This window comes from Phascolarctos cinereus, unplaced genomic scaffold (genome assembly GCF_003287225.1).
Source record: "Phascolarctos cinereus isolate Bilbo 61053 unplaced genomic scaffold, phaCin_HiC Scaffold_5;HRSCAF=322, whole genome shotgun sequence".
Classification (NCBI taxonomy): domain Eukaryota; kingdom Metazoa; phylum Chordata; class Mammalia; order Diprotodontia; family Phascolarctidae; genus Phascolarctos; species Phascolarctos cinereus.
In genome coordinates, this window is record NW_027555958.1 from 246,370,755 (window position 1) to 246,384,225 (window position 13,471).

General features: G+C 37.3%; 1 protein-coding gene across 6 annotated transcripts in view; it reads left to right on the forward strand.

Moving 5' to 3' along the window:
• The window catches only part of LOC110199334 (H-2 class II histocompatibility antigen, E-S beta chain), a 41,724-nt gene extending 39,244 nt beyond the window's left edge, over positions 1-2,480 (forward strand). For 5 of the 6 annotated variants that reach the window (XM_020974122.2, XM_020974123.2, XM_078155449.1 and 2 more), the window contains one exon: positions 28-2,480. In XM_020974122.2, coding sequence (XP_020829781.1) covers positions 28-818 — 791 coding nt within the window. In that variant the 3' untranslated portion in view covers positions 819-2,480. The remainder of the gene's footprint in view (positions 1-27) is intronic. The other variant, XM_020974127.2, reaches the window with a different exon arrangement.
• The last annotated feature ends 10,991 nt before the right edge of the window (positions 2,481-13,471 follow it).

Here is a 13,471-nt window from a genome sequence, read left to right on the forward strand (position 1 = left end):
AGACTGACTCCTAATCTCTCTTTGTAGTGAACAATACTCTGGATGCAAAAACAGCTAATCCTGAACTCATCTTTTCTGAGAAGGGGAGGTGTGTGACTCGTGGAAACATAAGACAGAATCTGCCTGACAACCCACAAAGATTTACATCCCTTCCAAGTGTTTTAGGCCAGGAGAAAATCACTTCCGGGAGACATTATTGGGAGGTGGAGGCTGGACATGGATCTGGGTGGTTCCTGGGCATCTGCAGAGAAGATGTGAGTAGAAAGGGAGGTATTCAAGTGACACCTGAGAATGGTTTCTGGGTTATGGGCTGCTATGAGAATGAGTACTGGGCTATCACATCACCTCCTCAGCTTCTCTCCCTCAGGGTATCCCCCCACAGGATTGGTGTTTTCCTAGACTATCACCTTGGGCTCCTTTCCTTTCAAAATGTGATGGATGGGTCCCACATCCACACATTCCAAGCCATTTCCTTCTCTGGTACCCTACGTCCCTTCTTCCTCTTGTGGTCCCCTGACTGTAAAGATCCTTCAGGCATGTTGCATAGATTGGGGGAAGCCAAGAGAACCACTGGCCATGAAAGCAACCATGTCGCATCTTTGAGGAATTCTGTGACTCAACAGACATTACCCTTGGCTACTGGGGACCACGATTCACACTTAACTCCCAGCTTCCTCTTATCTCCTATACTAATACCTCGACAGAGTATATGGGGACCAAAAAGATATTTGGTTAGGGAACCCATAACATTTCGTCGGATTACTGGAGGTACCTCAGCTATATCTTCTCAGAAGGCCCTTTTATCCCAGGTGCTTTGATATCCCTCCAGGAATGTTTCATTTCTGTTATAACCTCTTATCATCCAGATTTCTCAAAAAAAACTTTAAAAAAAATAGAAGTAGAGAAAGGGAAGGAAGAACAGGTAGCCTGTGGTTCTACTATATTAACCAAATAATTCCTGTGAAAATTTTTCTTGTTAAGTCTAAGTTCTTTGAAAGCAGGAACTACTTCTGGGTTTTTAACTTTCATCTCCAGAGACTGGTAAAGTGTCACCCAGGGACAGCTGAGTTCAAATCTGGCCTCAGACACATAACACTTACTAGCTATGTGATTTTGGGCAAGTCACTTAACCCCAATTGCCTCACAAAAAAAAAAGTGCCATCTAACTACTAAGGGCTTAATAAATAAAAGTCAAAACTTTGTGTAAGGGGTGGGGGAAGATGTTCTATACCCACAATCCCAGTTAATGTAATTACAGAAGCCCTAGCCACCTCTATTGAGTGATTCAACCAATTAAGTGTGAACAAGTCCTTAGTCAAATTGGAAAGTGTGAAGTCTTTGATCATTAGATGAAATCAGGTGGCCACACAGGACATGTATTGGGATTAGTTGTAGGAGTCTGACACACTCTGACTATGAATGAAATAGCCAACCAGTTGAAGAGTTGGTTTCCCACTGGAGCATTCCAACTGTGAAGTGGTCAAGCTTTGGGAGCTTCTAATCTCTAGAGCACCTTAAGAAGGAAGGCCCTTGTCCCTGTACTGGGAGGCAGCCATCCTCCCCTCATTGAGGATACCATTAAAGACACTGGATCAGTGTCAAACAATAGCTGGGAGCAAAGAGAAATGAACTGAGGACAAAAAGGCAGCTTCAGTATTCTGCAAGTTCCCTGACTCTGAGATTTAATCAAAGAGCTATGTGAACACCCCATAAAATGAAAGGATTTCTAGTAATCCGTAGCCTTTCTCATGTGCGCTCTCTATATGTATGCTTCCCCAACATACTTCAAGCTTGTTCCCACTCCTCTCACAAAACCTGTGTACATTTGTGGGAGAGTGTGCTCCAAAGTCTTATGGGAGATGGGGAGGAAATTCTATAACAACCTCCCAACAGGACTTATATGTACAAAAATATTCATAGCAGCTCTTTTTGTGGTGGCAAAGAATTGGGAATTGAGAGAATGCCCATCAACTGGGGAAGGGCTGAACAAGTTGTGGTATATGATTGGTAAAGACACTGAAGTGGTCTGCCATTTCCTTCTCCAGTGGATCTAGTGGAGTCCTAGGCCCCCTCAAAAATTAAACTTTGCAAGTTTTTTGACCCAATGGTACATCTATTATGTCTATATCATAAGGAGATCAAATAAAAAATACTTGCATGTACATAATATTTAAAGGAGTTCTTTTTGTGGTGTCAAAGAATTTAAAACTTAGGGGAAGCCATCAACTGGGGAATAACAAGAAGTTATGATACATGAAGGTGATGTAATACTATTGTTTTATTCGAAATGATGAAAAGAATGTGTTCATGGAGAGGGAGGGGAACAACCTGGGAACACCTGTATGAACTGATAAAAAATGAAGTGAACAAAAATAGAACAATGTATACAACAACAATACTGAAAAGGTAAGCAACTTTGGAAAAACTCTGATTAAAAATTAATTGGAAAATAAATAATCTAACGCTAAAGATAAGCATGACATTTTTCTGATAAATGTCTTATTTCTGAGATAGATATGTATATGTGTGTGTAAATATGTGCTGCTGCTGCTGCTATTGTTGTTACTCTTGTTGTTCAGTTGTTTCATTCATGTTTGACTCCATGACCCCATTTGGGGTTTTCTTGCCAAAGATACTGGACTGGTTTGCCATTTCCTTCTCCAGCTCATTTTACAGAGGAGAAACTGAGGCAAGCAGGATGAAGTGACTTGCCCAGGGTCATACAGCTAATAAGTATCTGAGGACAGATTTAAACACAGGAAGACTCATCTTCCTGATTGTTCAGGCCCTATACTACTTCACAAGTAATAAGGGGCAGAGTCAGGATTTGAAACCAGATTTTCTGACACTGTACATGACACTCACTCCTTGCACCAGGCTAGATTGCAGGTCCTAATTTCTCCTTTCCCCCACATCAACACATTTCTTTTATCCCAAGAGGTGACATTCAGATAATCTTCAAGTATCCCTCTAATTAAAAATAAAATCTATAAAAGAGAATTTTTAAAAATAAAATTTACTGTAAAACAGACATAAGGCTGGCAATTTGAGTCTTTGGGTTTTGTTTGTTTGTTTCTAGCTTGTATTGTATCTCCACACAAGTAACATATCTGCATACACTTGTTTTCTGATTTTTCTGAAAACAGGGCTCTCTTTTGTAAGTGGCCCAAGTGTCTTCTTTCATCAGTATACCATGGAGCACAGTCATGGAGCAGTAACCACTTCAGTGATACAGGGAACATGGGAATTCCTTAAATCGGTGGAGATCATAATCCATCCATACCTACTCATCCTGTGTGATTTCAGTCCATGTTCTCCCTTAGATCCTCAAAGGGAATCTCACATTTCAAATACCTTCTATTATCATATATAGATGACCTAAAAATTGAAATTCAGCAAATTAAAACAACCTTGAGATATCATTTTACACCTATCAGGTTGGCTAAAATGACTGAAGGGGGAAGTGAGAAATGCTGGAGAGGATGAGGAAAAAAATAGGACACTAATTCACTATTGGTGGAACTATGAACTCATCCAACCATTTTGGAGAGGAATCTGGAATTATGCCCAAAGATTTATTAAACTGCCTAGACCCTTTGACCCAGCAATACCACTACTAGATCTGTTTCCAGAGATGATTAGGAGAAAAGGAAAAGAACCTACGTGTTCCAAAATATTTACAGCAACTCTCTTTGTGGTGGCAAAGAACTGGAACTTGCAGGGATGCCTGCAATTGGGGAATGGCTGAACAAGTTGTGGTATATGATTGTGATGGAATACTCCTGTGCTACAAGAAATGATGAGCTTGATCTTAGAAAAACATGGATGAATTTGTGTGTAATAATGAAGAGCAAAATGAGCAGAACCAAGAGAACATTGTATATAGTAACAACAACATTGTTTAAGAGCAACTTTGAATGACTAAGTCATTTTGACCATTATAAATACCCAAATCAACTACAAAGGACCTATGAAGAAAGACTCTATCTGCATCCAGAGAAAGAATTGATGAATAGGACATGTATAGAATGATTTTACATATACATACATACATTCATACATACATAAATACGTACATATATATTTGTGTCTAATCTGTAGCCATCTCTAGGGTGGGGGGAGTGGGAGGGAAAAAGGGGGGGGAAAGAAAGTTACATGACAACTTTAATATTCACAGTCCATATGTTGAACAATTGGTTACAGCAAAATGAGAGATTCTGAATACCATGGATAGGTTCACTTACCTTGGCAGTATACTTTCGAGGGATGTACACATAAATGATGAGGTTGACACATGCATTACCAGAGTTCAGGAGGCTCTGAAGGAATATGTGGGAGAGAAGAGTACCATGCCAGGAAACTGAATCTCTTCCTTTTAAATTGTCTTAGGAACATTCTGAAGATCACCTAGCAAGATACTAATGTCCTTTCTCAAGCTGATCTATCAAGCATTCAAAATCTACTGAGTAGAGCACAATTCTAATGGGCTGGTAATGTTGTTTGAATGCCAAACATACACTTACCTACAAGAATATCTGTAAGGTCCAGAATTCCCCCACTTGGGAAATAATGTACTTCCCTCCCAAATAGTGGAGTGAGTTCAATACCAAAGGAAGAGGATAAGGAGCTCCAGACTAATTATAGGTAGTAGTTTAATCAACTGGGTTACTTACTTTAGGGGAGGTATGATGGATCCCTGCCAAGAGTTAACAATCTTCAGTCTAGGTTGGCAGCCAGACCACAGGTTGGATCCCCGCAAAGACCCCAGGAAATTCCAGTGATAATTATAGGAAAAAGACAAAGGGAGGAGGAGCTAGAGAGTGCATCACTACTGATTGGTGGATATTTGGGATTTCTGCTTAGTAATGAGCTCATTCCCAAGCTTGGGCATTAAGCCAATGTTGATGGGTAAATGCCCAAACACAAGATTGTATGCTGGTCATGTAGTAGACATGAACTGGTCACTATGCCCATGTAATGGCTTTCATCATTCACAGTATCTAACTTATGACTCAATGTCTAAATTATGATTTTTAACAAGTTACCATGTCTGGGCTTCTACCTTTCACAGAGTTTAAGTTAACGGCTTTTCACTTCTTTCTGTATATTATGGTTTTTCCCCAATTGGGACCCCACACTATCTTATGGAGAACTCACACAAGGCAAACACTCACAGGAAGGTCAAAAGAAGCAATACAAGGACACTCTCAAGGTCTCTCAGAAGAACTTTAAAATTTATTATGAGACATGGGAGATATTGGCACAGAACCAGCCAGTATGGCATGACTGCAACAAAGAAGGCACTGTGCTCTGTGAGCAAAGCAGAATTGTGGTAGGAAAAAAAAAACATGAGATGTGCACATTTAGAGCCATCTCCCCTCCAAGTGTTCTTATGGACTATTTGTGCTGGACGTGTTGTAGAGCCTTCCCAGCTCAGAGTGGTCTACCCAACCGCAGTCAGACACACTGTAACTTGTGCGACCTTGACCTTGACATAGTGATGTCATTTTGGTCCTCTTCAAGCACAAAGGACAACAACCAACTGTGTGTGCATGTGTGTGTGTGCACACACACATATAGATAGACAGACAGACAGATAGAAACAGAGATATACACTACACTTTTATAAGACAAATATAGTCCTAATAGTTTAACCAGGGAAGGATAAAGTTCTGTAGAAGAACTATGGACACATGTAACTAATAAACAACAATTCAAAAATTTTAAATAAAATCTTGTCAAACAGAATGAGTGACAGGGTAGAGTTGATAATAGTGGGAGACTTCCAGCCTTTTTAAGTATCCTTTGGAATTCTTTAAGCTTCAAGTCACTTTGAGCCCTTATAGGTTCCAGCTTCAAGGGGGAAGATGGAAGAAGCCAACCCTATTTCAGAGCTAAAAGACTCTGGGAAGACGTGAGAGGAGCTAGCAGTTTCCATCACGTCCCTATCCCTAGCTTTCTACACTAAAGACTTCTGGCAGTTTCCCCTTGGGTGAAATCTAAAACTTTCTCTATCAGTTGAGCTGAGTTATTTCACTCCCAGTGGGAGAGCTCCTTTGCTCTATGTAGTCTGGTATATATTCTTCTATGTACACCTTTTCTGATTTCTGTTTTGCTGTATTTTGGATAAATGGGTTTCTTTGCTATTCACTTTGTGTGTTCATTGTGAAACTGGTATTTGGTGGCAAATGGGTCAAGCCTTGGATATAAAGAGCCGGAAGTCCCCTTTCCCCTCCAATAATGAGAAATGGTAATTAGAAGTAGTGTTGAACCTAATGACATCCCCTAGACTAACAATATTTAAGGAAACAGTCTGGAGAGTAGAGTTGCCTCTGGCTCCAACTTTCTGCTTCCCCTCCTGGAAGGAATAAAAGCTTCCTTTGGAGAAGGGTGGGAGGACAAGAGGCTAGAAATGTCTATTCTGCCTCCCTTCAAGGCACAAAACAGCAATCCCATGCTAGAGGTAGGGGAGTGGGAGAAGCCCTTTGCTACACATGGAGCCTCACTACACATGAGTCCTCTCTACATGTGGGGCCTCACATGCAGGCCCCTCATTACAGAGAAAGGGAGAGAGAGAGAGAGAGAGAGAGAGAGAGAGAGAGAGAGAGAGAGAGAGAGAGAGAGCGCTTAATCACCTAGTATTCCGTAAACTGGAAAATAGAAATTACTTAGGAATGAGCTCTCTATTTGATAACAACCACTAGGAATACTAGAAAGAAGACTGCTTGAAATTAGACTTAGACAAACACTTTATTCCATGTTGCACAATATATTGTAAATGGATGCATGACTTTAAGTCATATTATGAAGAAATTAGAAGAGAAACAGGTTGTATACATTTCACAGCTACGGGTAAGAGATGTATTCTTTTTTTTCTTTTTTTAATTAATTTATTTTGAATTATCAACAATCACTTCCATAAGCTTTTGAGTTATAAATTTTTCTCCCCCTCTCTCCCCCCCTCCCCAAGATGGCACACAATCTGATATAGGCTATACCTATATATTCCTATTAAACATATCTTCACATTAGTGATGTTGTAAGGAAGAATTAGAACTAATAGGAGGAACCACCAGAAAGAGGAAACAAAACACAACAGAAGAAAAAAAAAATAGCAGATAGTATTCTTCAATCTGCATTCAAACTCCATAGTTCTTTCTTTAAATGTGGATAGCATTTTCCATCATAAGGCCTTTGGAGATATCTTAGATCCTTGTATTGCTGAGAAGGATTAAGTGTATCAATATTAGTCATCACACAACGTGGTTGTTACTGTGTACAACATTCTCCTGGTTCTGCTAACTTCACTCAGCATCAGACCATAGAAGTCTTTCCACGTTTTTCTGAAGTCAGCCTATTCATCATTTCTGATAGCACAATAGTATTCCATTACATTCATATACCACAACTGGCTCAGCCATTCCCCAATTAATAGGCATCCTCTCAATTTCCAATTCTTTGCCACCACAAAAAGAGCTGCTATGAATATTTTTGTGCATGTGGACCCTTTGCCCATTGGTATGATCTCTGGGATATAGCCCTAGAAGTGCTATTGCTGGGTCAAAGAGTATGCACATTTTTATAGCTCTTTGGGCATAGTTCCAAATTGCTTTCCAGAATGGTTGGATCATTTCACAACTCCACCAACAAGCATTAGTGTTCCAATTTTCCCACAAACAAACAAGGGATAGAGGCCATTATAAAAGATAAAATAGATAACTGGGTTATATGTAACTGAAAGTGTTTGCACAAATAAAATGAATTCATCAAGGATAAGAAGAGAAATGGATAAATGAGAAAAAAAATTGTATCAAATTTCTCTGATAGAGTTTAGTGTCCCAGACACATAAACAACATATTAACAGACACATATGGCTATTCTCCATTTTGGATTTAAAATGGAATTATGCAAACAAAGTGGCTAAAATGTTCATAACCTTGGATTCACATATTTCATTGATAGGCATGTGCCCCAAAGAGGCCACTTAGAAAAATGAAAGCTCTATATATGCCAAAATACTTACAATAGCTCCTTTTGTGCTGACAAAGAACTGGAAAGAAAGTAGATGCCTGTGGATTCAGGAATGGCTAAATATATTGTGGCACATGAATGTGATGGAATATTGCTATGTTGTAATAAATGAGAATGTGATAAATACGGAGAAGAATGGAAACATCTACATAAATTGATGCAGAGTATAAAGGACAAAGTTAAGAAAACAACATACATAAATGACTACAACAATGTATATTGATAAAACAACAATCCCTTAAAATGAAAATATATGTTGCAAAAGTGTAAAGAATCAGGGCAGCTAGGAAGCACAGTGTGTAGAGCTCCAGCCTTGGAGTCATAAGGACCTGAGTTCAAGTCCAGCCTCAGACACATGACACTTACAAGCTGTATGACCCTGGGCAAGTCACTTAACTCCAGTTGCCTCACCAAAAAAAAAAAGTGTAAAGAATCAGCTTGACCCAAATGAAGAGATATCAGAAAACACATCCCCTACATCTTTGCGAAGGTAGCAGGAACATGGGTAGCAAACACTGAATATAATGTCAAATTTATTCCATATATAGATTTGGTTATCCTGAATTTTTTTTTGTATTCTCTTGTTTTTGTTTTTTCTTTTAAAAAAAATCTATAAAGAATGACTCTTTGAAAGTAGACAAGGGATGGAATCCAGGGGGAAATGCAGATAATATATATAATATATAATACATACAAAATATACCAATAAAAGTCTACTTTAAAAGATAAATATCAGTAGTGCCTAACCATTCCTTCTGTATCTTTTTTTAAGTTTTCAAAATAAGTTTTGATGTCTTTTATTTTTTAACATCACCATAATTTCCACCCTAGCATACTGTCTTCCCAGAGAGTCATTCCATACAACAAATAATATTTTTGAGACAAAAAAGGGAATTCAGTGAGAAACAGAATTAAAGTTAGAAAACAGAATTAGCATTGGAAATTAGGGTTAGAATTATAATTATCATTAGAAACACAGTTAGAATGAGGATTAGAAATGTAATTAGGGTTAAAATTAGTGTTAGGGTAAGATGAACATCTGGTAACACTTACCATAAAAAAATTCAAAATGATAATGCAACTTGAATGTTAAAGGTTGCGGCAGTTTTAAACAGATAGGATAAAGCAACTTCAATAGCTATGGTTATGAATTTTTAACCCTCAAAATGGTTAAAATTAATACTCTAATCAAAAAATATCATGCACCTACTATCCTCTCCAACTCCTTCCCTCATACTGGAGAACTTCAATATATATACTGGCACTCCCCCAAACACACAAAACATTCAGTTCCTCAATCTACTCACTTTTCATGACCTACTCTACTTTTTATAGAAAAGGGGGGCATTTTACGACAGCTGCTTTTTTGCTCTTGGTCTTCCCACCACCCACAAATGCACCACCTCCATGTTCAAGAACTCTGAGATCTCTTTATCTGGCCATAACCAATTGGTTTTCCCTCTCTCTCTATGATTTATTTTAACAACTTCCCAGAACATAGAGATTATTTTCACTAAGATGTCTCTGGGTTAGTAATTTTTCCATAGCTGTCTGGAGTAAGTCCATGTGACCAAAGTTAAAAAGAAAATCACTCCCCAGAAAGGATGGGCTGGGTAAAGTTATGCACCCAAAAAAGAGATCCAAAGTTAGAAATATATATAGACAGAGGGTACAGGTATAATCTGACTTTGATAGGACGAGATCAAAAAACAAACAAAAAAGAAAATTAAGAGGTGAGAAAGAGGATTGCACTGGAAGAAGAGGGAAGGGAGAGGTAGAATGGAGTAAAATATCACGTGAAGAGGAATGAAGGACCTATCACAGGGGATGAAAAGATTGGGGGAGGGAGGCATTGTTTGAATCTAATTCTCATACTCATCTGCTCAAAGAGGGAGTAACATACATACTTAATTGGGTATAGAAATGTATTTTATACTATAGGGAAGAGGCAAGGGAGATAACAGAAGGAAGGCACTGATTTAAAAAAAAAGAAGGGCAGATTGGGAGAGGTGGTGGTCAGAAGCAACACACTAGTGAGGGACAGGATGAAAGGAGAGAGAGAAGGCTAAATGGAGGAAATGGAGGAAATGGAGGAAAGATAGAATGAAGATAGAAAGAAAGAAATACACAGTTAGTAATCATAACTGTGAATGTGAATGGGGTGAACTCACCCATAAAATAGAAGCAGACAGCAGAGTGGCTTAAAAACCAGAATCCTAGAATATGTTGTTTACAAAAAGCACATTTGGAACAGAGAGACACACACAGAGTAAAGATAAGGTGCTGAAGCAGAATCTATTATAAAGCAATAAAAAAAAGTTTAAAAAAAATAAAAAATAAATAAACCAGGTGTGACAGTCATGATCTCAGGGGGGGAAAAAAGCAAATTATAGATCTAACTTAAAACATAAGAAAGGAAACTACATCTTGCTAAAAGATGGCATAGACAATGAAGTAATATCAATACTAAACATAAATGCACCAAATGATATAATATCCAAATTTCTAAAGGAGAAGTTAAATGAGTTACAGAAGGAAACAGACAATGAAACTATACTAGCAGGGGACCTTAACTTTCCCCTCTCAGGACTAGCTAAATCTAACCAAAAAATAAACAAGAAAGAAGTTAAGAAGCTAAACAGAATTTTAGAAAAGTTCAATATGATAGACCTCTGGAGAAAACCGAATGGGAATACAAAGGAAGATATCTTTTTCTCAGTGGTAGATGGCACCTACACAAAAACTGACTGTGCATTAGGGCATTAAAATCATAATCAAATGCAGAAAAGCAGAAATATTGAATGCATCCTTCCCATATCACTATGCAATAAAAGTTACACTTAATAAAAGGCTACAGAAAGATTTAAAATTGACTGGGAGCAATATTCTAATCTTAAAGAATGAGTAGGTCAAAGAACAAATCACTGAAACAATCAATAATTTCATTAAAGAGAATGACTACAATGAAACAACATACCAAAATTTGTGGGATGCAGTACTTGGACAAAAATTTATATCTCTAAGTGAGTACATCAACAAAATAAAGAAAGAGCGCAACATGCAATTGGGCATGCAACTAAAAACAAAAACCAGAAAAAGGTCAAATTAAAAATCTCTAATTAAACACCAAACTGGAAATTCTGAAAATTAAAGTAAAGATTAATAAAATTGAGGGGGAAAAATAGTGAATTAATAAATAAAACTAGGAGCTGGCTTTATGGGGGGAAAATTAAATAGATAAACTACTGGTTAATTTAATTTTTTTTAAAAGAAAGAAGAAAACTAAATTACCAATATCCAAAATGGAAAGAGTGAATTCTCCAACAATGAAGAGGAAATTAAAGCAGGAGCTATTTTGCTCAATTATATGCCAATAAATATGACAATCTAAATGAAATGAAGGAATATTTATAAAACATAAATTGCCCAGATTAAGAGAAGAAATACAATATTTAAATAAACTCTTCCTGGAAAGAGAAATTGAACAAGTCATCAATGAACTCCCTAAGAAAAATCCCTAGGCCAGATTGATTCATGAGTGAATTCTACCAAATCTTTAAAGAACAATTAATTCCAATGCTATGTAAGCTATTTGGAAAAATAGGCAAAGGAGTCTTACCAAATTCCTTTTATAACAAAAATATGGTGCTGATACCTAAGCCAAGAAAAGCAAAAACAGAGGAAGAAAATTATAGACCAATTTCCCTAATGAATATTGAGGCAAAAATTTTAAATAAAATACTAGCAAGGGGATTACAGCAATATATCACAAAGATCATATACTATGAGCAGATGGGACTTATACCAAGAATGCAGGACTTGTTCAATATTAGGAAAACTATCAGCATAATTGACCATACCAATAAGAAAACCAACAGAAATCATACGATAATCTCGATAGATGCAGAAAAAGCCTTTAGCAAAATACTGCACCCATAAAGCATCCATAAATGGAGATTTCCTTAAAATGATAAGTAGTGTCTATCTAAAACCATCAGCAAACATGATCTGTAATGGAGGTAAGCTAGAAGCTTTCCCAATAAAGCCAGGGATGAAGCAAGGAGGCCTATTATCACCACTATTATTCAACATTGTACTAGAAATGCTGGCTATAGCAATGAGGAGAAAAAAAATTAAAGGAATTAGAATAGGAAATAAAGAAACAAAACTACCACTCTTTGCAGATGATATGATGGCCTACTTAGAGAATTCTAAAGAATCAATTAAAAATCTAGTTAAAATAATAAACAACTTTAGCAAAGGTGCAGGATATAAAATAAGCCCACATAAATCATCAGCATTTCTATATATCACCAACAAAGTCCAGCAACAAGAGATAGAAATGAAGTAACATTTAAAGGAACTGTAGACAAATATATCCATTTAAGCAACTCTAGACAATATAAAATACTTGGGAGTCTACCTGACAAGGCAAACTCAGGAACTATATGGACACAATTATAAAATATTTTTCACACAAATAAAGTCGAATGTAAACAATTGGGAAAATGTTCATGGGTAGCCTGAGCCAACATAATAAAAATGACAATTCTGTCTAAATTAATTTATTTATGCAGTATCATACCAATCAAGCTACCAAAAAAATTGTTATAGAGCCAGAAAAAATAATAGCAAAATTCATCTGGAAGATGGCTGTAATTTGGAAAAAATAAAATATTATTTTAAAAGAGAGAGAAAGGCAGGGGAACTCAATCCACACAAAGTCAGAAGGAAAGCCAAATGACTGACAGCAAGTCCTGTTTGCTTACCAGCTAAACAAGCATTATTAGTGTGCATGTGTGTGTGTGTGTGTGTGTGTTAGGGACTGGACCTGTGACTTCATTGATATGAGCAATGAGATGAGGGGCTTCATCTTTTAATGCAGGTGTACCTCTACTCTGCAAGTTATAGTGTTAGAGTGTTGCCTAGAGCTCTGAGAAGTTAAATGACTTGCCCAGGTTCACATAGACAGTATGTATCAGAACCAGGATTTGAACCTAGGTCCTGCTGGCTTTCTATCCACTATAGGGCTCAGTGAGAAAAAGTGAAAAAAAATAAAAGTGGGAAGAGGACCTTTGGACTGAACCATTAATTCTTTTATGATAGTCATATATAATTATCATTAAGTCAATGACAAAGAACTTTGAAATAATTATCTCTGAGGTTTGTCTTACTGGGCCTTTCAGAAAGTTGTGATATGGTTGTTTCCAAGAATCCAGGATATGGTATCTCAGAATGTCATTGGTTTTCATTCAAGGATAATAAGGTTCAAAGGCAACAGGCTCAGAGTAAACCAAACTCACTCAGGTCTCAATTACAAACCTCACACCACTTTATTCATTTCTCTGTGGGACAGAACTGCCATTAAAAAATATAAATCCACATGTACTCATCAGTCTCCCCTTCTGGACTTGCAGTATCATAGCATTCCAAGAATCT